General features: G+C 39.9%; 1 protein-coding gene across 2 annotated transcripts in view; it reads right to left on the bottom strand.

Annotated features, from left to right (window-relative positions):
- The window catches only part of LAMA4 (laminin subunit alpha 4), a 161,236-nt gene that overhangs the window by 46,522 nt on the left and 87,634 nt on the right, over positions 1–27,080 (bottom strand). For both annotated transcript variants that reach the window (XM_038397220.2, XM_043510858.1), the window contains 11 exons: positions 26,341–26,452; positions 21,678–21,845; positions 19,254–19,447; positions 16,809–16,925; positions 14,487–14,635; positions 11,257–11,398; positions 9,321–9,417; positions 8,346–8,462; positions 4,146–4,331; positions 2,387–2,526; positions 139–312 (listed from right to left, as the gene is read on the bottom strand). In XM_038397220.2, coding sequence (XP_038253148.1) covers positions 139–312; positions 2,387–2,526; positions 4,146–4,331; positions 8,346–8,462; positions 9,321–9,417; positions 11,257–11,398; positions 14,487–14,635; positions 16,809–16,925; positions 19,254–19,447; positions 21,678–21,845; positions 26,341–26,452 — 1,596 coding nt within the window. The remainder of the gene's footprint in view (positions 1–138; positions 313–2,386; positions 2,527–4,145; positions 4,332–8,345; positions 8,463–9,320; positions 9,418–11,256; positions 11,399–14,486; positions 14,636–16,808; positions 16,926–19,253; positions 19,448–21,677; positions 21,846–26,340; positions 26,453–27,080) is intronic.

Here is a 27,080-nt window from a genome sequence, read left to right on the forward strand (position 1 = left end):
TAACCAATGACCAGCATCAGTAAAATATTACTTTGGAAATCTCTGATGGTAGGAAATAGAGAAATGTTGCTGAAAAATCCACATATTTATTTCCACTTCTGTCTTTTTTTTTCAGAAAAAATTAGATTATTCTCTTACATTTTTGTTTCCAAGGTACAGAACAAATCTATCTGGAGATGCTATCAGCTGTGGGTGGTCTTTCTGAAGTTTCATATACAAGCTCATGGAGGTAAAAGCCTTTAAGTCATCTAGGCTTGTCTTTGGATTAACTTCTACAGCTGATCGGCCTTCAAACTTCATAGAGACTTGGACCTGAAGTGGCAAACATATAAAGTTAGAGACGTTCTGTTCTGAGACTCTGCTATGGGGAAATTTACAAACATACTCCCTCAACAGCTTCCTTGACTAATAATGACAATGGCATTGATTGTATGTTCTTAACAACGCAAATCAATGAAACACACTGTAGAAAGATAAAGGGAAACATACTGATGAAATGGTGTCAGTTTTTTCTTTACTTTCATTGAAGCCCCTATTCAACAATACACATAATTAACTTTAACTGGGCTTCAATGGGACTTAAGCACATGCTTCAGTGTCTGTTGAATCAGGGCTATAATATTCTGTACACAACAAACTTCTTGCATATTTTAAAAAATTATTTCCCAATCATTTATTTCTTTGCTTCAGAAATAGACCTAATTCTCCTCTCCCTTTCTCTGGTTTAAATCAGGAATTATCCCACTGAAGTCAATGGAGTTATACTAGTGTAAAACGGGTATAAATGAGAGGTTAATCAGGCCAAGAGCATTCATTTTAAGATACCTTTAAATCTATTTAAAGCATTGTTTTTACATTTTGAAGAACTGTATCTTTTAAAACTAAAACATATTTAAGGAATAGTCAAATATTGTAGTTCCTGACTGAGTTTTAGTTTTTCGGACCAAATGTAGACAGTTCAATTTAGGTGGACAGTGTTAAAGGGCATACCAGGCCTCTGTGGTTCCCAGCTGGCGGCCCCGCTGATCCATCTGCAGATCCGAGATAACTGATTTCGCACACTTGAGTTGGGTGCACGTATCATTCTGTGTCATCATCTCTCCTTGCTGAGAGGGGGGGTATTGCATCCCACTTCTGGTACCATGTTTATGGTGGGTTACGCTTCCTTCTTTGAGTGTCCCCTCCCCCTGCAGTGTCCGGGTACAGTACTGTCATTTTCTTCAGGTCCCTGCACCCCCTGCAGGCTATCAGTCAGACTCTGTGGCTTGGTCCTGTGGCCAGGTCACACAGTTCAAACCCCTTTTCGGGGTACAATAAACTCAAATAGAAGTTCCTTGCCATTCAGGGCCAATCATAAATCAGATGGTTTCTTATCCTTCTGAGGCTTAATTCCTTCTCCAGAATTAAACCAGCAGGGTTCCTCTTGCATACGTTCCCTTGACTGTGGCCAGAAATAAGCCCTGGCCTGGCCTGGTTCCTTTGGCTGTGGTCTAGGGAGAGTCCCTCCTCACTCCACTGTCTCTGCCAGGAATTGCTTTGCTAGCAGGCAGCTCCTTTTATTTTAGCCTGCTGTGCCTCGATTGGCTGTTGCTGGTCCCCAGCCCTTTTAGCTGCTGGAGGACCAGATCTCAATGGTTCACCATGTGGCTGGTCCTGGTCTAATGGCTGGTCTAATACTCGCTGCTCTTTTCTGTTCAGAGAAGTGTTTCCTGGGGCAGGATGAAGCAGAGCAGCGATGCTTCCAGAGGGGGTCACAAAGACCCTGTACATCATTACAGCCAGAACATTTCAACACTGTACAGATGTATTCATCTTCTGACTTCTCAGAATTCATCCAAATGCAATTGAATATATCATTTTCATTTTCAGCATCACTTGTTATAAAGTGTTTGCCAGAAAAATCTCTACACTTTTGCTGTTGCAATTAATGTCACCATGGTGTTAGTATAGTACAGATTTTCTTATGTGAAAAAGAAAATATTTTAACAAAAATTCTTTTAACAAAAAGAAATATTGTGAACTCACAGTGGTTTTCATTGAAATGATCACAATTGCTGCTGCTCGTAATTAATGTTGGCAATTGAATAATAAACTAATAGTAAATACCATTTTAGCTTTAAATGATTCTGCTGCAGTGACCACCATTATCATATTGGCTAATTAACATTACTATCATATTCTGCCATGAATACCATGTTAATTATTTGACTGTACCAACTCTAAAGATTTTAATTGCTACCACTGTACTGTGCTCATCCAGTTGTTAGGGAGAGATAACATAACATCAAGATTCAGACCTGGAATCTAGCTCAGGGAAATGGAGTTGTTAATAAGATGCATTTGATCATTATCACTCATAACCGAATGTCTGATCCAAGTGTTTTACCTTGCTTGCTACACTCCTAGTCTGAGCAATTAGCTCCCTGATCCGTTGAATGCTGGCAGAAATGTTGTTTGCTGGCAACTTTTGGTCTACTGTACGCAGTTTATCCAGGAGCTGAGGGATGACATCTGTCAGATTCTTCACTGCAATTAGAAAGGAAACTAAAAGCCCAATTCCCCACCGTATAACACTGTTTTTGTACGAATTGTGGAATTCAATTTGTATTCCTTCCCTCTCACTAGTATTTGTTTGAATCACCCATCTTTTGCTTCTTCTTTTAAGCAAAGGTCCTGATATTGCAAGCTGCTCCATGTGGGTGGACCTCTGCATCTGTATAGAGCCCCATTCACTTCACGAGGGCTCTGTGTAGGTGCAGGTATCTGCCTGTATGCAACAGCATGCAGAATCAGTGCTGAGTACTATAAGATTTTTTGGTGCCTCTAGGTGTTACTCCAATATGAATAACAACAGCAGCTTTGCACTCATGTAACATCTTCTTTCGGAACATGTCAAAGTGCTTTACAAACATCAATAGGTTTAACCTCACAACACACTTGTGAGTTAGATGAGTACTATGCTCATTTCCCAGATAGGGAAACTGAAACATAGAGCCAGTAAGGCCCAGATCCTCAAAGGTATTGAGGCACCTAGCTTCCATTGATTTCAATAGAAGTTAGGCACCTAAATACTTTTGAGGATCTGGGCCTAAGTGGTTTGCCCAGAATCCCACACGAAGTCTGTGAAGAAACTCCTGGGCAGAGCCAGTAAAAATCTCTGCTGGAAACCAACACAGAAGCAACTGCAGTAGACACAGTTGGACACCAATGACATCACGAGACTGCTCTCTGCAGTTTTACTCTGGATATTCTCTGTGCTAATTGGCTGTTTCTTGTATCTCCCTTCCCTCCCTCCCCCACGGTCTCTTGACCTCAGCCTCACTCCATCTGCCCTCCCTCTTTCCCTTTCCTTGTCCCTTTTACCTCCCTCCCTTCTATGGTCCCTCTTTATTTCTTCTTTTGTCTTTTTGTTTAGTTGATCCCTTCACTTCCTAACAGCCCGCTACCTCCCCCCCCCCCAAAAAAACACACTAGGGAACTAACATGATGCTTACAATCCATCCCACTCTGTATGTATGTTATATCCCTTTCCCCTATCCTTTGTCTTGCTTGTTTATTTAGACTGTAATCTCTTCAGGGCAGGGACAGTTCTTCTCTATGGCTGTAGTGCCCAGCACAACGGGGCCCTGTTTGTGGTTGACCTATAGGTGCTACAATAACAATAAACCACCAACACTATTGTCACCACCACCATAATAATAATTGGTAACATGTATTTAACAAGTGGTAAAATTTTCAAAAGGGCCTAAGTTCCATTTTCAAAAGTCTAAGACACTGTTGATTTTCAGGTTTCAGAGTAGCAGCCGTGTTAGTCTGTATTCGCAAAAAGAAAAGGAGTACTTGTGTCACGAAAGCTTATGCTCAAATAAATTTGTTAGTCTCTAAGGTGCCACAAGTACTCCTTTTCTTTTTGTTGACTTTCAATGAGTTTCAAAAAATTTTGAGTAATTTTTCAAGCATGTGTTATCTAGTAGTTAAAGCAGATAGTAATATAATATGCTATGAGGTGACAGGGAAAGCAACTCATACCATATTCAATGGTGACACGTGTCAATCTACATTTACACTATAGTGCTTGCAATGAATACCTGCTACAGTAACTCCAAGTAACATTGGGTCTCAATGCCATGTTACAGTTAGTATACCTGCATCCCCAGCTGAGTCCACAGCACTGTCATAAGCAACAGCATCATATTCAAAGTTCTGAAGGTTCTCGGACCAGTTCTTCAGATTTTTAGCCATTGGGGTAGTAGTCTTGGTTACTGCCATGGTAGCATTGACAGCCTCTTGAGTAATGAGTTTAAATTGGTCCAAATGCTGTCTAATATCACCTGTAATATGAATAGAGAATAAGCAGTAATAAATACTATTAAAGTACACTACTTCTGACTAATGCTTCAGAAAATGAAAAGAAGATTAATGAGAGTTTCACTTCAACAGTGCTGGAGCTTTTCTCACACAGAGATAAAAAACAAACATTAGTTTTATTATTTTTTCAAATTACACAAAGAATTTGAAAACCCTCCCTTGTTTGCTGTTATATTAATGATTAAGATGTACCAACTGCATTTGGCTGATTGTTTGACTGTTACATTTTAAGTTTTTCAGTGAGCTTGATTTGTAATGGCTAGTATATCCAAGGCCTTGGGACTCGAATGGATTAAAACATATTTTATTTTTGGTGACATTGTCAAAGAATATGAAAATTTTGTTGAATTTTTTTAGTGAACATTTTCAGGTTATTGTAGAAAACCAAATACTGAAAAGTTTTTGATGACTGACATTCTCTTCCAGTTTTTTTAAAACAAGAACCTTGAAAATATCAACTAAATCAGAAATTTTCACATGACAACATACTTTTAGTCAAAAAGCCATTTTTCATTGAAAAACGTTTTGATGAAAAATTATTGTTCAGCTCCACTTGGGACATGTATGGCCCTCAGGACATGGTAAAGTACAGCTGGAAATGTCTAATGGATGCTCATGACCTCTATTTATTTCAAGAATTAAGGGAACACATAGCTAATCATAAATTGCCAGTGGCATCCCACCAAAGTATTCAATCCGCCAAGTACAATATACTCTTGAATTAAATTTTGATTATTAGTGCAATAGGTCTACAAATTAATGGAGTATCCAGTCTGTAATGAAGTCAAGAATAAAGTGATGGATGGCAACCTTTAGTAAACTGCAGGCCAAGAGAAGTCAATGCAGCTTCAGATGATAGGATATGTTACCTCATCATGCTATGGAAAGCACCGTACAATGAACTGTTGCATTGTCATTGTTAATAGGGAAGGTCTTCACATTACTTTCTTTTAAAATAATGAACAAAAGAGAAAGAACAAAAACGTGTCATCTTGTAACTTTTATATTATATCATCATAATTGCAATTTGGGGAGACAAAAAGTGCCTTGTGAACAGTTTCTGGCTTTGCCTAAATGACTCATGTGACAAGACTTTGATGACTAATGAGATGTCATTCGGAGTAGTTATGTGTATATTATGTGCCCCATCGCTAAGAATGTGCACATCAGAGAGACAGTGTGTTTTACTGCAGGTTATCTTAATTTTCTGTCTTCATCGGGAAGTTCTACGAATCTTTCCTACATTTTGAATGGGTTAAAGGCAGACTTGTTTTTGAAATCTTATTTTTAAAGATTCACCCACAGGGACTTTCCTACCAACACTACAAAAAGAAGGATTCTGGGTGGACTCCTCCTGAAGGTCGAAATAACAGACTGGACTTCTACATAGAGTGCTTTTGCCAACGTGCACGGGCTGAAATTGTGGAAAAGCAGCATCACTTGCCCCATCACCTCAGCCGTACAGAACACAATGCCATCCACAGCCTCAGAAACAACTCTGACATCATAATCAAAAAGGCTGACAAAGGAGGTGCTATCGTCATCATGAATAGGTCGGAATATGAACAAGAGGCTACTAGGCAACTCTCCAACACCACTTTCTACAAGCCATTACCCTCTGATCCCACTGAGGGTTACCAAAAGAAACTACTGCATTTGCTCAAGAAACTCCCTGAAAAAGCACAAGAACAAATCCACACAGATACACCCCTGGAACCCTGACCTGGGGTATTCTATCTGCTACCCAAGATCCATAAACCTGGAAATCCTGGCCACCCCATCATCTGAGGCATTGGCACCCTGACAGCAGGATTGTCTGGCTATGTAGACTCCTTCCTCACGCCCTACGCTATCAGCACTCCCAGCTATATTCGAGACACCACTGACTTCCTGAGGAAACTACAATCCATCTGTGATCTTCCTAAAAACACCATCTTAGCCACTATGGATGTAGAAGCCCTCTACACCAACATTCCACACAAAGATGGACTACAAGCCATCAGGAACAGTGTCCCCAATAATGTCATGGCTAACCTGGTGGCTGAACTTTGTGACTTTGTCCTCACCCATAACTATTTCACATTTGGGGACAATGTATACTTTCAAATCAGCGGCACTGCGATGGGTACCTGCATGGCCCCACATTATGCCAACATTTTTATGGCTGACTTAGAACAACGCTTCCTCAGCTCTCATCCCCTAATGCCCCTATTCTACTTGTGCTACATTGATGACATCTTCATCATCTGGACTTATGGAAAAGAAGCCCTTGAGGAATTCCACCATGATTTCAACAATTTCCATCCCACCATCAAGCTCAGCCTGGACCAGTCCATACAAGAGATCCACTTCCTGGACACTACGGTGCTAATAAGCGATGGTCACATAAACATCACCCTATTTCGGAAACCTACTAACCGCTATTCCTACCTACATGCCTCTAGCTTTCATCCAGATCACACCACACGATCCATGGTCTACAGCCAAGCTCTACGATACAACCGCATTTGCTCCAACCCCTCAGACAGAGACAAACACCTACAAGATCTCTATCATGCATTCTTACAACTACAATACCCACCTGCTGAAGTGAAGAAACAGATTGACAGAGCCAGAAGAGTACCCAGAAGTCACCTACTACAGGACAGGCCCAAGAAAGAAAATAACAGAACGCCACTAGCCATCACCTTCAGCCCTCAACTAAAACCTCTCCAACACATCATCAAGGATCTACAACCTATCCTGAAGGACGACCCATCACTCTCATAGATCTTGGGAGACAGGCCAGTCCTTGCTAACAGACAGCCCCCCAATCAGAAGCAGATACTCACTAGCAACCACACACCACACAACAGAAGCACTAACCCAGAAACCTATCCTTGCAACAAAGCCCGTTGCCAACTGTGTCCACATATCTATTCAGGGGATACCATCATAGGGCCTAATCACATCAGCCACACTATCAGAGGCTCGTTCACCTGCGCATCTACCAATGTGATATATGCCATCATGTGCCAGCAATGCCCCTCTGCCATGTACATTGGTCAAACTGGACAGTCTCTACGTAAAAGAATAAATGGACACAAATCAGACATCAAGAATTATAACATTCAAAAACCAGTCGGAGAACACTTCAATCTCTCCGGTCACACGATTACGGACCTGAGAGTGGCTATCCTTCAACAAAAAAACTTCAAAAACAGACTCCAACGAGAGACTGCTGAATTGGAATTAATTTGCAAACTGGATACAATTAACTTAGGCTTGAATAGAGACTGGGATTGGATGAGTCATTACATAAAGTAACAGGTTTCAGAGTAGCAGCCGTGTTAGTCTGTATTCACAAAAAAGAAAAGGAGTACTTGTGGCACCTTAGAGACTAAAATTTATTTGAGCATAAGCTACTTCTGATGAAGTGAGCTGTAGCTCATGAAAGCTTATGCTCAAATAAATTTATTAGTCTCTAAGGTGCCACAAGTACTCCTTTTCTTTTTTACACAAAGTAAAACTATTTCCCCATGTTAATTCTCCCCCGCACCCCAACCCCCACTGTTCCTCAGACGTTCTTGTTAACTGCTGGAAATGGCCCACCTTGATTATCACTACAAAAGGTTTTCCTCCTTCCCTCCCTCCTTCCTGCTGGTAATAGCTCATCTTAAGTGATCACTCTCGTTACAGTGTGTATGATAAAACCCATTGTTTCATGTTCTCTGTGTGTGTATATATAAATCTCTCCACTGTATTTTCCACCGAATGCATCCAATGAAGTGAGCTGTAGCTCACGAAAGCTTATGCTCAAATAAATTTGTTAGTCTCTAAGGTGCCACAAGTACTCCTTTTCTTTTTTGCGAATACAGACTAACACGGCTGCTACTCTGAAACCAGTCAAATGCTGCTTGAGCTAATCAGAGTGGGGATCTGACTATAAATTTCATAGTCAGATAGTAAAGATAAAGTCAATGTATTTATCTTACTACCTTGCTCTATTGACTGAATTTGTTTCATGGCTTTCATCAAGCAGCTTTTCAGAGCATCCTTTCTGGCAATTGTTCCAGCAATACGGTGACTAGTGTCTGCCACTGTTAAATCATTACCTGTGAGGACAGAACAGAAGAAACAATTGAACTCTATGATTTCAAAAAGCAGTTAAAAAATCTTGTCTTTAGTGTTACTATGCTGCACAGATATATTGCTGTTCATTTAACAAACATTAGTTACTGTATGTTTACCCCAACTAACTTTAATATCATGCATTCTAGTGATGTTGGTTTCAGGTGATCTAAATGCTAAGCAATCTTCCAGCTGATGCTCAACATTCTCCTGGAAGAGTCTTCTCAGGAGAATCTGGAAACTGCTTCCCTATCTTCATTAAAGTTCACCTCTCAAAATGAACTTTGATAGCCAGTAACTGCTTGGGACAAGTGCAAATATATTACAGTACAAACTTCAAGGTGAGTTTTTATGGAAAGCACAAGGCTTTGAAAAATAAAAACAGTAATCTCCATTGTTTTTATAGAAGTTCCGTTATTTTCAATGAAGAAAATGCCAGAATCTTTTAAATCTTATCTTATTCCTAACTAGATTTTTAGGGCCCAAAACTGCATTCACTTATGAACACATAAATGAATACGTTGACCTCTCTGAGACTACTCAGATGAGTAAAGTTACTCAAATGCATAAATGTTTGCAGGATCAGACCCTTAATCTTTTAATACACCTGAAAATGTGCACACTGTAAATAACAGAAAACTCTCATCAGCTTGGTACGACACTAGCTATTCAAACTGTACATTTTCCTTTTCTAACACATTGGATTCTAACTTTGATCAATACGTTATTCTGTTGCAGCAGCATTTCCTCCTTAACGATGTGCTTTTGAAAACTCTTTTCATATACAGAACTATCGTATTACCAGCGAAGTAGCAAAACCAATAGGAAGGATATATATTTACTGGCATCTGCTGTCTCTTGTAGTTCCTTGGCTTGATTGAGGAGTCTTTCACTTTCATCTTTATGGTAAATGATCTGAGTATCAATTCCAACTACAGCCTACAAATTCATTTCAAAAAGAGAGTCAGAATCTGCTTGATGAAATGTATCTCTTTATTGTGTCTGCTTTTAGATGACATAATATTTCACAATTTCACAGGCACAAACTACAAAATTGCTGCTGTTCCATTTTCTCTGCTAAAGTAAAAAGTGGGTGATTGGATGAGAAAAATGGCTCAAATATAAATTTTCCATTGGTTGCAACTGAAGTTTAAAGGAACGTATTTCCTCCATACAAGTGATAATAAATTCACAGTATAGCACAAATATTATCTATATTAGGCAACTAAGATGTGGCCTAACCAATAATCATGCTATTCAGATTGCAAGACACTATCCCTGAGAAGGAAGAAGTACCCATCATCAGTTCCCCACTAGGGAGATCATCCCCTGGCAGGGAGGAAAAATGGAACAAGCTGTAGGATAAATAGAAGATGCATAAGATGCTTTTTGATTCTGGAACTTGCTTTCATTGATGTCAATGGCAAAAGTCTCATTGGCTTCAATGGGAGCAAAACTGGGCTAAAAAGGAGGAGAACGAGAGGGTGAATCTTTCAAGATAAGAGAATGGTTGCTTGCTCTTATATGCAGGGGTTGGGGATCTGCTTCATGAACTGCTTACTCCCTCTCCAAAGTTAGGCTCCTCAGGTTATGACACCTGTGGCAATCTCTCCTCAGTGACTCACTGACCAGAGGATGGAGTCCCTTTGATGAGACATAGGTGGTCAGCCTAGTGTACTGAAGGACGAATTTGTAAGCTGTGCAGGGCAGGGACAAAGTCCTCCTACATGTTTTGCAAAGCACTGTGCATACTTACGATGCTGTAAAATAACAAATAATAACAGTGTTAGAAAGTCTGAATTCAAATATGGCGCAAACATGAATGGCAGCTCAGATGCCAAATCTAATTTTCAGCTAAGTTGTTCTTTTGTGCAGTTTTTCTAGCTGGGCTAAGTGAGACCCATGGGCTTCCTAATGAAATCATGTACTGGATAGCTCATGGGGCCAATCCAGTGTAAAACTTGCACATTAAAAGCTATTCTACTTGCAGTACACTATAACTGATACTTAATAATGTCTTAAACTTGAGTACTGCTTTACAGCACGCAGAATCCCAAAGAGCTTACAAACTATTTGGGCCAAATTCAGTAGTGATATATAAGTGGATGTAAGTTATAAAGTAAGGGTGAACACTACTTAAACACATGCTTTCTATTGGCTCTTTGGCATGCAAGTTACACCAACTTAGATTCCTTTTCACATTAGTAGAGCAAGTAAATGATATCTTAAGAGTATTTAAGTGACTCAATGCTAGGGCAATAGGAGCAGATTCAGCAAAACACTTTACCCTTGAATTCAATGGGACATATGCTTATGCTTAAGAGCTTGTAAGGGATGGCACTATGTATATGCTCATATCAAGCATATGCTTTATCAGCTTTGCCAAATTGGGGTCAGAGTCTAATCACCACCATCTTCTGCATCATTTCTGATCTATCACTTCAACCACTCCTGAAATGCAGCCTCTCTGGGAGCAAAACATGGCAGCCGTTTAACAGCATACAGCAACAGTAGCAAGAGTTTAGGACTGGAAGAAGTGAAGAACACCACTGTACTCTTTTGAAACTACCAAGGAAATTTGGGGTAGCAGAAGTAAATAACCAGTTTGGAATTTGATCAGGCAACAGGGATGAAGCCCCCATTCTTGCAAAAATGCTACATTGACAAATGGTGAAGAGCTTGGTTTTACTTCACACCCAGGAGCCCAAAGTCTTATAACAACATGCTGGGACCCGGATTCAGTGTAAAGCAGACATGAACATTATGAAAACTACTTACATCATTGACTCTGTGTGTTGTGTTTAATGCCAGTAATGCAGTTTCATTAGCTTCCTCAATATAAGTAGCAATATTTTCATAGACATTTGAGGCATTTAATGCTTTTTGTACCAACCCATTTGTATCAATACTGTGTAAATTCCTGTTAGAAGGACAGAAAGGAAAAAAAGAAAAATAATAATTTGTTTACATCTCTTACTTGTAAAATCTTGAGACACAGGATCTTTGGTCTAAATACTACTCTCACTTCCATACATGCCTATTGACTCCCATCTGATTTCCTTGGTTTTTCACATGTGTGAAGATGGAATTAGGCCATTTGGCTGGAACTTTCAAAACCGCTCAGCAATAGCCTAACTCTGTTCCAACTGAGATCAATGGGAATTTTACCATTGACTCCAATGAGAGCAGAGAGAGGCCAGCAGTGAGTGCTTTTATGAAGACTACTATTTAGATGTAGTTTACATATTCCAGTTTCACATAATAAATAAGATAGCTACTAGTTATATCTAACACATCAATTTATGACCACAATCCTACTTGCAATAGGTTTTTACATTTGGTGATGAACCAACGCATGAAAATTCATAGCTTATGTTTGGTTCAGAGAGGAACTCAAAAACACTTTATCCTAATTATCCAGATTTAGGGCCTAATCCTGCAAACACGTAATTTAAATGGGACTACTCTCAGTAATCAAATTAATCATATATGTAAATGATTGATAGATCAGGGCCTTATTGCATCTCCAGACTGGACTCTCTCATAAGATTTCTGAAATGTCTTAAATGTGTCCAAAGACCAAAATGAAACTATACTAAACAAAATAAAGACAAGCAAAGCAAAACAACAAAACCAGAAGGCATGATTTGAAGACAGAATAAATGTTTTAAGGGATTAAACTTTCACTATAGGATAATCTTTCCAACAAATGTAAGAGTGTCATATTTCCATCATCCATAAAGGTTTCCATTTACTTTGTATTAAATTCCTGATCTCATGTACTTGAGAAAGTGCTAGCTATCCATTTCATCCTGTCGTGGAGGCACTCTCTTTCAAATGACTTCAATACCATTAATTAGTAGCTCTCAAACCTAACATATCAGTTTTTTGTGGGGGTCTGTTCCAGTTTATGTAAAATTATAGACGATGCAATTTTAAGTTTCTGCATTGTTTAATTTTATAATAAAAAATGAAATAAAAACCATGGAAACCACTGGCTTTCAGTGTAATTTTTTTCTCTATTTTCATCTTCTATCTAGGGCTTAAGTATATTAAGGAACAACTCTTAAAATGTATTTAAATTAGATATTTGATGAACAGTTAAAGATTGATACTGCAAACATTTATGCACGTGAATACCTTTACTTGATACTGAAAGCAGAATTTGGTGAATGTGTTTTCTGCAAGTAATCACTTACAATAGTAATTTTTTCACACATAATCACAGTTCTAAATAAAACCATAATTCCAATCTGCCTAGAAATCAATTTTGTATATATTGCTTAAAATCGAAGTATTTATCATCTCTCAACAGAACAAAAAGGCTTGGGACACCTTTAATGTATGCAACTGGACCAATTCACCTTGACACCATCCATTTGGTATTTAAATTACTATAGATGTAGTCAGTGATGAACTGCCAAAATCTTAACAACGGGTTTCCTCCTCACCCCATGAGGGGGTCGTTGCCCATCCCCGGCCCCCGGGACTCCTACCCCATCCAACCCCCTCCGCTGTCCCCTGACTTCCCCCAGAACCGGGCAGGAGGGTCTCATGGGCCACCGTAGTGGGTGCCCACCCCACCCCTAAAAGCCAGAGGCACCTGCCGGGTGGCGAGATGGGGAGTCCCGGTGGTGCTTACCTGGGGCAGCTCCCAGGAAGCATCCAGCAGGTCCCTCTGGCTCCTAGGGGTGGGGAAGTGTAGCTAGGAGGGGAGCAGTGGGAGTGGCCGCTCCCCCACTGATTACATCAAAAGTGGCGCCTTAGGCGCCGACTCCCTGGGTGCTCTGGGGCTGGAGCACCCACGGGGAAAATTTGGTAGGTGCAGAGCACTCACAGGCAGCTCCCCGCACCCAGCCCCAGATCACCTCACCTCTGCTTCGCCTCCTCCCCTGAACCCACCGCCCCGCTCTGCTTCTCTGCGCCCCCCTCCCAGCTTCCCGCGAATCAGCCGTTTGGCAGGAAGCCGGGGAGGGCTGAGAAGCAGGCGGCGGCTTCCTGCTCAGGCTGAGGGTGGCAAAGGTGAGCTGGGGCAGGGAGCAGTTCCCCTGTATGCCCCCCCGGGTTACCTGCTGCGGCATGGGCGGCCCTCCTCACACTCTCCTCCCCGCCCCAGCTCACCTCCGCCTCCCTGTGCCTGAGCGGGAAGCTGCCACTTGCTTCTCAGCCCGCCCCGGCTTCCCGTGCGAACAGCTGATTCGCGGAAAGCTGGGGGGGGGGCAGAGAAGCAGAGCGGGGCGGCGCGTTCAGGGGAGGAGGCGGAGTGGAGGGGAGGTGAGCTGGGGCCGGGGGTGGGGCGGGGAGCTGCCTGTGGGTGCTCTGCAAATTTTTCCCTTGGGTGCTCCAGGGCTGGAGCACCCGTGGAGTCGGTGCCTAAGGCACCACTTTTGGCCGGTTAAATTTAGAAGCCCTTTTAGAACCGGTTGTCCCTCGTGGAACAACCGGTTCTAAAAGGGCTTCTAAATTTAACAATCGGTTCTAGTGAACCGGTGCGAACCGGCTCCAGCTCACCACTGGATATAATACATTCAGTCTGAGTCAAAACTACAGCAGACCCTACCTCTGAGTGTAGCTGTAAGGCAATTTTTTATGTGAATCATCTTATTCACTTGAACCATTTTATTTTATGAGCTATTTTTGAAATCCCCATTTACATTTTCCAGTATCATATTATTTCTCAATCATCTACTTTATATCTGTTACTTTGGGATTATAAAGAAATGATTGAAAAATGTGTGAATAAAAACATAAGGAATTTAAATAAATATTTTTGACATAAAAAAAATCAAAAATATTAAACAAAATATCGACCAGCTCTAGTTAAAAGACTTTCTCTTAGACTGTGATATAATCCCTGGAACATATGACTTTACAGTGATTTGTTTAATGTGTATCTATAATCAGTATATATAATGTACTATCTTTTTGCTTGTCTGTTTACCCATCTAACTGTGTGACTAGCAGCCCTTAAAATTAGCTCAGTACAGTCTGCTGTAGTTAAAATTTACCGGTCCAACTGGTCAGCAAGTCTTTGAAGCTCCTGTGCATACTCCATAGCCTGCTGCACCAAATCATCATCAAATCGAGACAAATTGGCTAGTTTTTCTTGTAATTCCTTTTTAGCGCCATCTATTTCTGCATAGAACCCCGACACATTCTAAACAAAATATGGAAGGATAGAAAGAATCTGAAAATAGTAACAAAAATATCTTCTTTACTCTAACAGTGCAGGGTTTTTTTTGGTTTTTTAGGTAACATATATTTTAACTATGATATAATTTAACAGATGAAAAAGAGGGAAGTTGAAAAGGAGGCAAAATATAGATGGGTCAAGGTGACAGAATGGGAGGAGTGAGAAGAGTGAGAAAAATAAGCCAAAATATCATAAACAGAGGGACAATGGATAGATACATGGGACATGAACACATTTGAGAGATGGTCTTATCTTCCATTACTTTTGCTGATATTAATGCCACACTGATTAGCTGAAATCATCTGAAATTGAGGCTTAATAGGTGGGATAAAAGAGACAGTTTGTACTTCACTGATCCGCACTTGAAGAGCTCACCCCATCTGGATTCACAGCACAGAATGAAGGGTGGGATGGGCTCATCCACCTCTGTGGCACTGTCCACCTCCCATACATGTGGAACCTTTGCACTCCCAGCAGACTGTAACCATAAAGGTAATACAGCCTCAGACTTATTATGTCTTCTGCATAGCCCCTTTGGGGTTCCTGGTTGCAGCTGTAGCCATGGGGAAGTCTCCCTGCTAATGTAGTTCCTATGGATTGAATTCCCTGGGTTCTGCTAGGGGTGGGGATATATTCTGAACCCTTTTCTACAGAGGGACACTGATGGGATTATGTGGGGGATTTCTCATGAACGTTTCTTTGCAAAAAGCCAGTATCTTGGGTCTTCCTAAATTAGAAAAAAAAATCATGGTTAAAGAATCCTATCTGCCAAGAAACGTCTTATAGTGAACGGTTGATGGGGCTACTAATGGGTATGGCAGCATGGATTCAGAAGACTGTGACTACCAACAGTTTGAGTGGTCTGCAACCATCTCCTCTCCAGTGTGTAATCCACCTGCTTAAAGCCTTAAAACATTAAACCATAGTGGCCTCGATGTACAAGATACAAGGATGGAACAGATCAGTGAGTTAAGAGCCTCTCTTAACAGCAAATGAGCTGCTTGACACTCATTTTCATGCCACTTCCCTTCCTGCAATTTGTTACATTTATACTTACGAATTAAGAGAGAAAAACAAACTGTAAACACCTGTTGTATGAAATATTTGCAAGGTAACCAGTGTACAAATAGAGCGACATGTACATATTGTATCACAACATGAAAAAAATTATGCTTACTGCAAGTCACATTTTTTGGGGGGGTTTCTTGTTTTGCTGTATTGTTCTTGTTGTGTGGGGTTCTTTTCGTTAAACCAGTTTATCAATGAAAAGTGATTTTTTAACCAAAATGAAAAATTTCTGTTTCAATTTTGTTTGTTAAAAATAAAATAAAATAAAATAAAATAAATAACCAGAATGAAAAATTTCCACCAAAATTTTGGTCAAAAGTTTCCATTTCTATAAAAAATGGAAACTGAATTTTTGGGGGTAAAGTTCTTCAGTGTTTGGTTATCAGAAACCTCTTCTTAGTTTGCTTCAGGTTTTCATAAAAAAGACAAAAAAATTCCAGAAAATGTTAAAAAAAACTCTTCTCACAAAAATAATTGGCATTTTCTGACCACCCTCATCTATTTTGTTGAAAGAAAAAGGATCAACCTTTTTTACACCATGAAATATTAATCCTTACTTCCTCACTCCACTGCTTCACAGAGTAATTGACTTTTAAGAGGATTTGTAGATTGGGTGTATAAACATCAAATTCCAACTAATGCTTATCTCTAAGTTGAGATTCAGGGTCTTTAACCTGTTCTTGCCTTCTGCCTGAAATGGACAAAGGTGTTTGTGTGAGGCTTTTCCTTTAACAGACAGAATATTTCTCTGCTCAGTGCATCTTCTGGTCTCTTGACTGGGCATCACTTGTGAAGTAACTGAGAAATGCATGACAAAAGGCTTAACTCAAATTTTCCCTAATAGGGTACTCTTAAAATAACATCATTTTTCTGTGGCAGTAAAATTTCATTACAAATATTTTGACTGTGGCAGAAATGATTAGGTTTTATTGGAATATTTGTCAGTATGTCAGCAATGCTATGTAGAAAGTGTTCTACAAGTTTGATGTTTTGAATACATGACTTGTAAAAAAAAGCAAGCACAGCATTTAAACAGGTCAAACAACAGGTCATACAATCAGGCACCTACCTTTATCACATCACTTAATTCTGTGCTGAATTGTTGTGGCTCAACTAAAGTATCTATGGCACTCAGCAGAATACTGTTCACATCATCAGTTTGCTCCTTCACCTTCTCCTGTTGCTTCTGCAGAAAAAAATAAATCCACATTCAGAAATGTTTTGTGCATTGGTAAAATGCAGTGTTCATGTTCTCTGGTATGTTGTTAATATGAACACTACAGTTATTCTGGTAAAACAAATGAACAGATAACATTAATTAAATGGGAAAAAAGCTAAGACCAAATTTTGCTCACACTTCTCAAGTTGCATATTGTAATATGACATTTTCAGTTTGGCTTGTCCTCCTGCAGGACTAGGGCCTTTATTTACAAAAATAAATTTCATTTTATATTAGAGTTTGAGCAATTATTGGAATGAACCACCCGTACTAAACCATCAGAACAGTGCGCTGGCAGTACAAAGACAAATAAAATATGGACTTTTCACAGTGGCATATAGATTAGTTTGGACTTGAAGGTTTTTTTCTACATACAAATTAGAGATCTGTTTTCCATAGCAATAATAAAAGTAATGTGAATGTTCTCTTTGGTACAGCTGCTGCCTTAATTGTGGAAAGTAATGAAACTCAAACAATGGTTAAAAGCAAAGAACAATTATGACCACATCCAACATACTTCAGCCTTCACTTCATGAATATGAGATAAGCTGCAGATCTGTTTCTGCACAGTAATTATAAAGCAAAGGAAGAGAGGAACAAAGGAGATTCTGTACATGAGAATCCTAAGCTTCTTATAGAGCAATTCACAAAAACTGAATGCCTGATTTTATATTTAATTATTAAAAGAAAACACTAAGTCCTTAGCTACATACTATTTAGGAATAATAAAAGTCAGAAAGGAAGAATAAAATAATGATCTGATTCATTGCGCTGTTCTCCTGGACATTTGTTTAAAACAAGTACATGTATCTGGTGCTTCTTTTCCTACAACATCTCTCAAGTACACCAGTTCCACAGCATCCCTACATCTAAAACCCCTGGATTGGCCTTAGAAATCTCCTTTTTACCAAGAAAACTTCTCTTTCTGGGAATTCCTGCACCTTATCTTGCCCATTTTATTTAATACCAAATGCTGTGATTTAAAATCTGGTTCCTGTGACCATGTTGTTCCTCTTTTTGATCATCTATGTTGGTGTTTTCTTACCTTTGACATCAAGTTCAAGTTGCCAATATTGCCAACCCCAAGAGTTCAAAAACCATGAGTTGGAATAAATTAAAAAAAAAAAAAGCACATGAGACTGACCTAAAAATCATGAGGTTTTAAAAAAAACAACATGACAAATCATGTTTTTGGTTGCTGTCTGATTTTTGAACTCCTCTGTCTACCCCCAATACATGTGTGACACTTAAAGGGTGAAAATTCATCCTTAAACACATAAAAACTGGACACACAAATCTGTAGGCAAGAACTCCCTTGTGTGGCTTCTCCCTGCCTAGTGCCTTCCCTCCCTCCAACTGCCCAGAGGCCTTGCTATTCCTTGGCTCTCCACTGACAGCTATCTCCTGTCTCCCTGCAGGAGAGGGGGCTTTCCTTGGGCTTTTACTTCCAATTTTCCCCTTCATGGACTGTGAATGTGTGTGTATGTGTGTGTGTGCGTGTGTGTGAAGAGTGGGTGTTTGAGGCTGCTTGAAATGTGGATCTTAATCTGAACGTGTGTGTGTGTATGTGTACACACCACTGCCTGTTGCTGAATGGAACAAAAACAAACTGCTTTGTTTTCATATAGGACCTATACTTATAATACTTTAGTTACACTGAGGGGGCCTTGTGCTTCTGAAACAGGAAGATCTGGGTTGTATCCTGATTACCCCCATTAAATTAAGAGTAGCTACGTTGTGCAACGAAGGGTGAGCCATGAAATCCTTGCCATGGGTTTATTGCAATGTGTTCCAGATATGTTTAAGTTGTCAAGCCTGTGTCTTGGTTAGCTCCCTGGGGCAGACACCATGTCTTCATCTTCTGTAGCTCTGGATAGCAGCTGACTTTTATTATCACTTACATAGCTTACATCTAGACTAATTCATGCTACAGAATGGACCAATTTACATTTTTCACTGTGGTCCATGGGCCAGGGCTACAAAATTAGGGTCATCTGAGAAAACAGAAGCACAGAAAGGTAGAGAACTTACCTAAGGTGACACACTTTATCAACTGCAGAGCTGGGAATAGAATCCAGGAGTCTGGACTCCCATTTCTGTGTGTTAGCCATTAGACAGCAATCCCTCTGGTGATGATAACATCAAACCACAATACAGAAACTCACATAGTGGAAAAGTTCTGCACTGTCATTTCTGTAGCTACACATTTTTAGAATCCAACATTTAAAATATCCTTGTCAGTGAAAATGTGTCGCTCACAGACACACTTACAATATACATGCCGCTGCACAGTACCTCATTCTCTTGGAGTTTGCCAGTGTTTTTCTTATTTGTATCCTCCGTTTGCCTGACATAGTCATGAGCCTGGTCCAGAGCCTCCTGTAAGTCTGACAGCTTCATGTTATAGTCACTGAGCTGGTCCAATACGATCGGAAACAGAGATCTGGTGTCATTATACCTCAGCTGCCAGTCTTCCACCTGCCTTAGTACTGAGAGAAGAGTCAGAGGTTATTGTTTAATCTTTCTGAATTCCTTTGTTCTCTCCCTTCACAGCATGAGTTACCAATCTAGCTACATGTGACTTTCCGAAAAGTTCAAGATCAGGGTATGCTTTTTCTGATGGAGTTTACATATACCAGCATCAGACCAATTTTATGACCTGAGCGGCTGTCCTTAATCAGGGATCAGTAAAAACATATTTGCTCGCAGGGAACTTGGGTACTCACCTATGACACTTAGCTAGATTTCATTTCTAACTATTCTTCTAAATGGGAAAAAAACTTGTCTCACTTGAACTTTCTTATCATAAAAAATTCAAATTACAATGATTTATTATGGAATGGGCAGGATTGTTTTTTGTTTACAGTCTCAGCTAACGAGTCCATACTTTCATTCTCTAAATGAAAAAGTACTTATTGTCTTACCCTTCAAGGTGCGATATTCCCAAAATTACCTAAGCCAGGTTGGAAATAATAATGAGCTAACTGTGGCTCTGATTCACCACTGTCTGACTCCAGTTTTATGCTGGTGAAACCCATGGAAATCAATGGAGTTACCCTGGCCGAAGTTTGGAGGCACAAAGCATGTGTCTACATTGCAGCTGGAGGTATAATTTCCAGATATATATATATACTGGATTTGATCAAACGAGTGTACTAAAAACAGCAGTGTAGCCGTGGCAACATGGGTGGTGGCAAGGGTTAGTCACCCTAGTACACGCTTATATTCTCATATAGGATTGTACTCAGTTGGCTGGCCCTGGTGGCTATTTTTAGCATGCTTGCTTGACCAGAGCTAGTGCATGTACATTTATCTGTGCTCCAGCTGCAGTCTAGATATATTCATAGTGGTGAATCAGGCCCTGTAAGTCTACATAGTCCTCATTCTGACAGACAATGGCTTACTCTAACTTTTCCCATTTTTTCATGTTTGTTTTTCATTTTTCAATCTGCAATCTTGGGAAAGTGGCATGGCACAATCACCTTTAACCCCTTATTCAAGCAGTGATTACTTAATCTACTGCAAACTCTAGATGAAGACTTTTAATGGGTTCACAGATTTCATATGCTTGCCATAATAATATGTGTTTTCTTAAGAATATAAGAATGGCAGATTGGGTCAGACCAAAGGTCCATCCAATCCAATATAGTGTCCTCTGATATTGGCCAGTGCCAGGTGCCCCAGAGGGAATGAACAGAACAAGTAGTCATCAAGTGATCTATCCTTGTTGCTCACTCCCAGCTTCTGGTAAACAGAGGCTAGGGACACCATTCCTGCCCATCCTGGCTAATAGCAATTGATGGACCTATCCTCCACGAATGTATCTAGTTCTTTTTTGAACCCTGTTATGGTTTTGGCCTTCACAACATCCTCTGGCAAGTAGTTCCACAGGTGACTGTGCATTGTATGAAGAAATACTTCCTTTTATTTGTTTTAAACCTGCTGCCTATTAATTTCATTTTGTGACCCCCTAGTTCTTGTGTTATGAGAAGTAGCAAACAACACTTCCTTATCTACTTTCTCTATACCAGTCATGATTTTATAGACCTCAATCCTATCTCCCCTTAGCTGTCTCTTTACCAAGCTGAAAAGTCCCAGTCTTATATAACCTCTCCTCATATGGAAGCTGTTCCATACCCCTAATAATTTTTGTTGCCCTTTTTTGAACCTTTTCCAATTCCACTATAACTTTTTTGAGATGGGGTGACCACATCTTCACACAAAATTCAAGATGTGGGCGTACTATGGATTTATATTGAGGCAACATGGTATTTTCTGTCCTATTATCTATCCCTTTCTTAATTATTCCCAGCATTCTGTTCACTTTTTTTACTGCTGCTGCACATGAGTGTATGTTTTCAGAGAACTATCCACGACTCCAAGATCTCTTTCTTGAGTGGTAACAGCTAATTTAGACCCCATCATTTGATATGTATAAATGGGATTATGCTTTCCAATGTGCATTTCTTTGCATTTATCAAGATTGAACTTCATCTGCCATTTTGTTGCCCAGTCACCCAGTTTTGAGAGATCCTTTTGTATCCTTAAGCCATGAGTAGTCCAGCTGGCCAGCCACTACAGTCAGCATCTATGAGCAGACTCTGCACATAGGTTCAGCATTGCTGGTTACCATGGTCTGATTACTACTGGAACATTGCTTGCTATACTGTGTCTTTCCATCAGAATAAACACATAGATAGATGGAGACCTAAAACTCACACTCTTGTGCAGCATCAGCCTCATCATCAGCAAGCAGCCTCTGATTGGTGAAAGGCTTGCGATGCTGGATTTCCCTCAGCATCTCCTCTGCCAAGTTCAGCTTCTGAATTATATCTTCAGTGCTCAGCTCATGCTGGATTCCATAGTATTTCATCTTGCTGCTGATTTCTGAGGACAAAGAAACAGATTGTCACTCCAACATAGTTACACTGAAATGAACTTTTGTCCCTAAGGCCCTGGTTTGAATCCAGATCAGGTTGATGGTGAGTGAAATGGGGATGACACAGAGTAAAGCTGACACTGATAGTTCTGTCCACTAACTTCAGAAACAATGTCTTATGAGTTAGTCTATTTACAACATATTTATCAGATTGTCACAAATGTTTCCCAGTGCCTACATATTAATTCACATTTGGATTTTCTTTCCTGCTAAACTATCTTTAGCAATCCACAAACTTCTACCACAACTCCCCTTAATATGTCAGAACCATTTGGGTGTACATAGCACAAATGATTCTGGGCAATCGATCAGAATGTTTACATGTGTCAGCTCAGCCATCGCCAAGTCCCTGACATAGGTACATATCAAGCACAGCACCAGGGCATCCTAACTCTGTCAGAGAGGGGGAATAACAAATGGTCTGTGGAGGAAGAGAAAAAAGGGAGGCATACAAGAGAAGAGGATAAAAATACAAGAGAGAAAGGAGAGAAAGAAAAGGACAGATGGGAGAGACAGCAAAAGGAGAAAAAAGAAAAATGGAAAAAGAGACAGAAGGAAAGGGATGAAAGCTGACAGGTATTAGGTTTCCAAGACATATGGAGGGACATGACAAGATAGGCAGGGAAGGGAGGAATGCAGGGATTATGACACTTCTTTGGGGCCACATTAAGCCCTGAGTCCTCTAGAGTGAAGCCTAGTAGCTGTTCAACAGTGCGCACCAGTAATACATAATAGGGCAATAAAAACATAAAAAATAAAAAATACAAAAAAATACAAAAAAGTTTAATGCTCACTTCCAAAATAACTACCCAAGTAATTGAAATAGTAGTTGGGAACCCAAGTAGTTGGTGTTTGGACAGGACAATGAAGTTGTACTTAACACCACTTCTTTTCAAAAGGTGCCATGGAATGCCTAAGACCCACAACTGGTCGTGATCTCAGTTTTAGGTCTCATCTGAAGAAGGGCACTTCCTACTTTATAATATCCCTCAAAATTTTAGGCACCCATTCAGTACTGATATAGAGGGAAGAGTGCCCCCAATTGCATCATCTAAACCACTTTCTATAGCACAGAGATTTTGCATAAATGTCCCCCACCCAAGTACTGATCTATACTGACCCTGACTGGAAAGGGGATGTTCAAAGGTCAGGTTAAATCAGTGTTTACATATTGGTATCACGTACATTTTTCCTGTTTGGCCTGTCAATGCTTGAGTAATGTAAATGTGCTATAAGATATAGCTTCGGCCTTTACGGCACAGGGAACAGGAAAGCTTTCAAGTATATTTCATTTGTTTTTTATTGCTTCTTGTAGATACAAAAGGAGAAGCTGCAGCTGGTTTAATCTCAGTTTTATGTGTCCATGTGATAGGAAGGTGCCATCAATATTCTGGAATAGAGATAATAATCTCTGACTAGAATGTCTTTCTTCAGTACAAAGAAAAGGAGTACTTGTGGCACCTTAGAGACTAGCAAATTTATTAGAGCATAAGCTTTCGTGAGCTACAGCGTTGTGCTTGGGAAGATGCTCACTGTTGTTACTTGTCCCTATTACTGCTAATAAAAACGCTTGAAAATGCAAATAGTCTCTTAGTCCCTAAATCGAAAAGTTATTTTTTCATCCGGGAAGGTATAAAATGGCATATTGCTGGTGAGAATGCTGTTATTGCAATCGTATTAAACAAAGATAGATTTTAGGAGTGTTATGTACATCTCTAGACAGTCAGAAAGAACGAGGAGTACTTGTGGCACCTTAGAGACTAACAAATTTATTTGAGCATAAGCTTTTGTGGGCCAGAGCCCACTTCATCAGATGCATGTAGTGGAAAATACAGTAGGAAGATATATATACACACAGAGAACATGAAAAAAATGGGGATTGCCATACCAGTTCTAACGAGACCACTCGATTAAGGTGGACTATTATCAGCAGGAGAAAAAAAACTTTTGTAGTGATAATTAGGATGGCCCATTTCAACCAGTTGACAAGAAGGTGTGAGTAACAGTAGGGGGGAAATTAGCATGGGGAAATAGTTTTTAGTTAGTGTAATGACTCATCCACTGCCAGTCTTTATTCAAGCCTAATGTAATGGTGTCCAGTTGGCAGATTAATTCCTGTTCTCCTGTTTCTCATTGGAGTCAGTTCACAGATGAGTTGGACTCCAAGACAGTAGGTGACTGCTTGTCACAACATTTTAATATGAAGAGTCCCCTTGTTGCACTCTGCTAGTTTTGTGAGACCTTAAGCTTGTTATATTGTTTGCCTGATATGAAATTAGTATCACAGTAACAGCTTATGACATTTTGGATTAGTCAGTCAGTTTACAAACCTGTACTTTCATTCACTGAAGGCAATGTTTTCTTTGGAAGAAAGGAGAAAGAGAGACAAAATCTAAGTTTCTTTGCAGAAATGCAGTATCTGTATCCAAACTAAATTGAAAACTCCACAGCCTGACAACAAAAACTGGCTTGGAGTGGAAACCTGTCTGTCTGTCCCCTTGACTGAGACCAAGTGGAGGGGGATTTACGTTTGAGAAGCTCTTTACCCTTCAGCACCTCTGCTTAGAGGTTACAGTGTTCTTTTCCCTTTGGAGATGCCTGTGTGAAACTCATATGACAGGAATCTTAACAAAACCAAGATTTATTAAAAAATGAGAGAAAACGGAGTTAAACTTACAGAAACTTGCTTAATATATCTAGATTTACATTTCTCATTAGCTAAACTAGAAGAGGCATTCTCCACTTAATTACAGAGAAGAAAAAGAAAAGCAAATAGCTGAAAGTAATCCTCTGTCTCTGACCACTCTGGTCTGTTTGCCAGCTGATGTCTAGAGATGAGTCTTTCTCCCTCACCCAACCTCTTTATCAAGCCCCCCATGGAGCCAGAGTGGATAACCCCCTGTTTTCCAAAACACTTTTCTCCACCTATGTACACACATAAAAGGATTTGGACTCTCCACTTTCTCTAGGAGATGGACCATTGAAGACACAGAGACCCTTTAAGAATGATTAACACCTGTCTTTCAAAGACTTTACAATTTAGCTTAGATGCCCTTTTCACATGCCACCTTGGCTGGTTGGATTTAGTTTCAGTTACCCCTCTGGTTCAAGCCCTCCAAGCAATTATTTCTTTTGAAGAGCTGGATTACTCTCTGTCATAACACCATTTTGAAAACAAAGAAATTGACACAAAATAAGCCAGATTTTCTGCCTTGGCCAAGCTGAGTTCAACACAAGACCAGAGGGGAGGGCATCAAAGATGGCACCAATCCCCAGCTGGCTCAGAGCTAGGACTGTCTCCTGATCGAGTTTACAGCAGAGTCTGCACTGGCTGCGAGTGGCTATCCAAGAGCTGTCATGGTAACCAAGGATTGCTGGATTGCAATGATGCTCTGGTTACACTCCCTACACTAGGCTCTGAGCGTGTAGGTAAGGGTGTAGGAGCCATTGTGGTGTCTCTAGGTCATCCAAGGGCTATCCTTGCCAGGGAATTCCTCCACTGGCTATATCTGCCACCTTTGTAGCAGATTTGCACCGAGAAAAAATTGCATAGTTTCCCTAACAGAACAAAGAATCTGGCCAATAAAGCTAAATGACTAACCAAAGACTACACATTAAGTCAGTGGCAGAGGTGGGATTCGAATTTAGGATGTCCAGTCTTGTATTCAATCCATTAGACCATGCTGTCTCCCCAAACCAGAAGCAACAAAAAACCATGATGAAAAAAATAGATTTATAAAATGGGGTGAAATCCTGGCTCCACTGAGGTTAATGACAAAACTCCCACTGCCAGTGGGGCTGGGATTTCATCCTTGGTTTTAAATATCTTGTAATTTTATTGACACAATTCTTCTAAAAATCACAACGATCTTTCCATATAGAAACTTTGTAGAAAGTTACTTTTAAAATCAAAATTGATTCTAGGGACAGACAGATTCTACTTTAGTGCTGCCATGATAAAGAACTAAAATTCTCTGTAATGGGTCAACATGGGAAAGCTTTTGTTTGTCTCTGTTTATCTTGCTAGTTACATAGCCTCGGTCACAATAGTATCTAGTCATCCATTCTATTTAACTGAGATCAAAAACAAACAAACAAACAAACAAACCAACATACATACATATATACAAACTACAGCCTGTATAATCTTTTAATATTTCACAAAATAATTGATTTCATATGTAATTGACCTGAGATTTAACTTTCTGAGGGAGATGTCAGGAGGGAGAGTAAAGAAGCGCAACATTCTATAATGGAGGATACCTGACACACTGGCCACAATAGCTTCTTGAGAGAAACAAATTTTCATCCTGGCATCATATTCTGTTAAAATCTTATGTCTGATGGTTTTATAACCGTACTCCTGGTGCTATGACATTTCTTCAGTGGAGATTTTATTGATATATTCTTGACACTAAACTGAACCAGAAAAATTCTATTTACCTTGGATGTTGTCCCTCATATTGCCGAGTTGCTGCACAAGTTGAGTAGCGTGATTAATGGTCACCATGGTTTCCTTCTGTACCAGTAGGCCTTTGCTTGATGCTTGATTTCCCTATAAATAAACCATGCGAGCACAAGGTTAGTAATTTTTTTAAATCCACATGCATGTGTGAGGGTGTGCAGTACAAACATCTTTTTTGCCTCTTCCCGATGAAAGTGTTGTGTAGGTCCATTCAGCATATAAAATGATATTTTAAAAGGTGCTTGACATGAAGGGCTGCCTTTATTGGTATTTTGAGAATTGCAGAATAGTAGATTAATATCTAGCCCATATTTCTCCATCATCTGCTGCAATCAAATTGCCATAAATTATGTACATTTGTAAGACTCCCATAAAACATTCTGCTGAGTCTCAAGCTGCTTGTTCCTAGGCACCCATCAACACTGCCTGATTTTGTCAGATGTTTGTTTCCCAAATAACGTAGGTGTATAGACAAAAGTCTAATGTGAGACTCAAGGCCAGTTTTGGGAATCTGTCTCTCCTAAAGAGAGATTTTGTTTGGGGGAGGACTCCCAATCCTCTAAGCCTCTCCTCCAGTGGATGAGAAGTTGGATATGAGTCAATAGTGTAACCTTGTTGCCAAGAAGGCTAACAGCATATTGGACTGCATTAGTAGGAGCACTGCCAGCAGATCAAGGAAAATGATTATTCTCCTCTATTCCGCACTGGTGAGGCCACA

The sequence above is a fragment of the Dermochelys coriacea genome, chromosome 3, assembly GCF_009764565.3.
Source record: "Dermochelys coriacea isolate rDerCor1 chromosome 3, rDerCor1.pri.v4, whole genome shotgun sequence".
Lineage (NCBI taxonomy): Eukaryota > Metazoa > Chordata > Testudines > Dermochelyidae > Dermochelys > Dermochelys coriacea.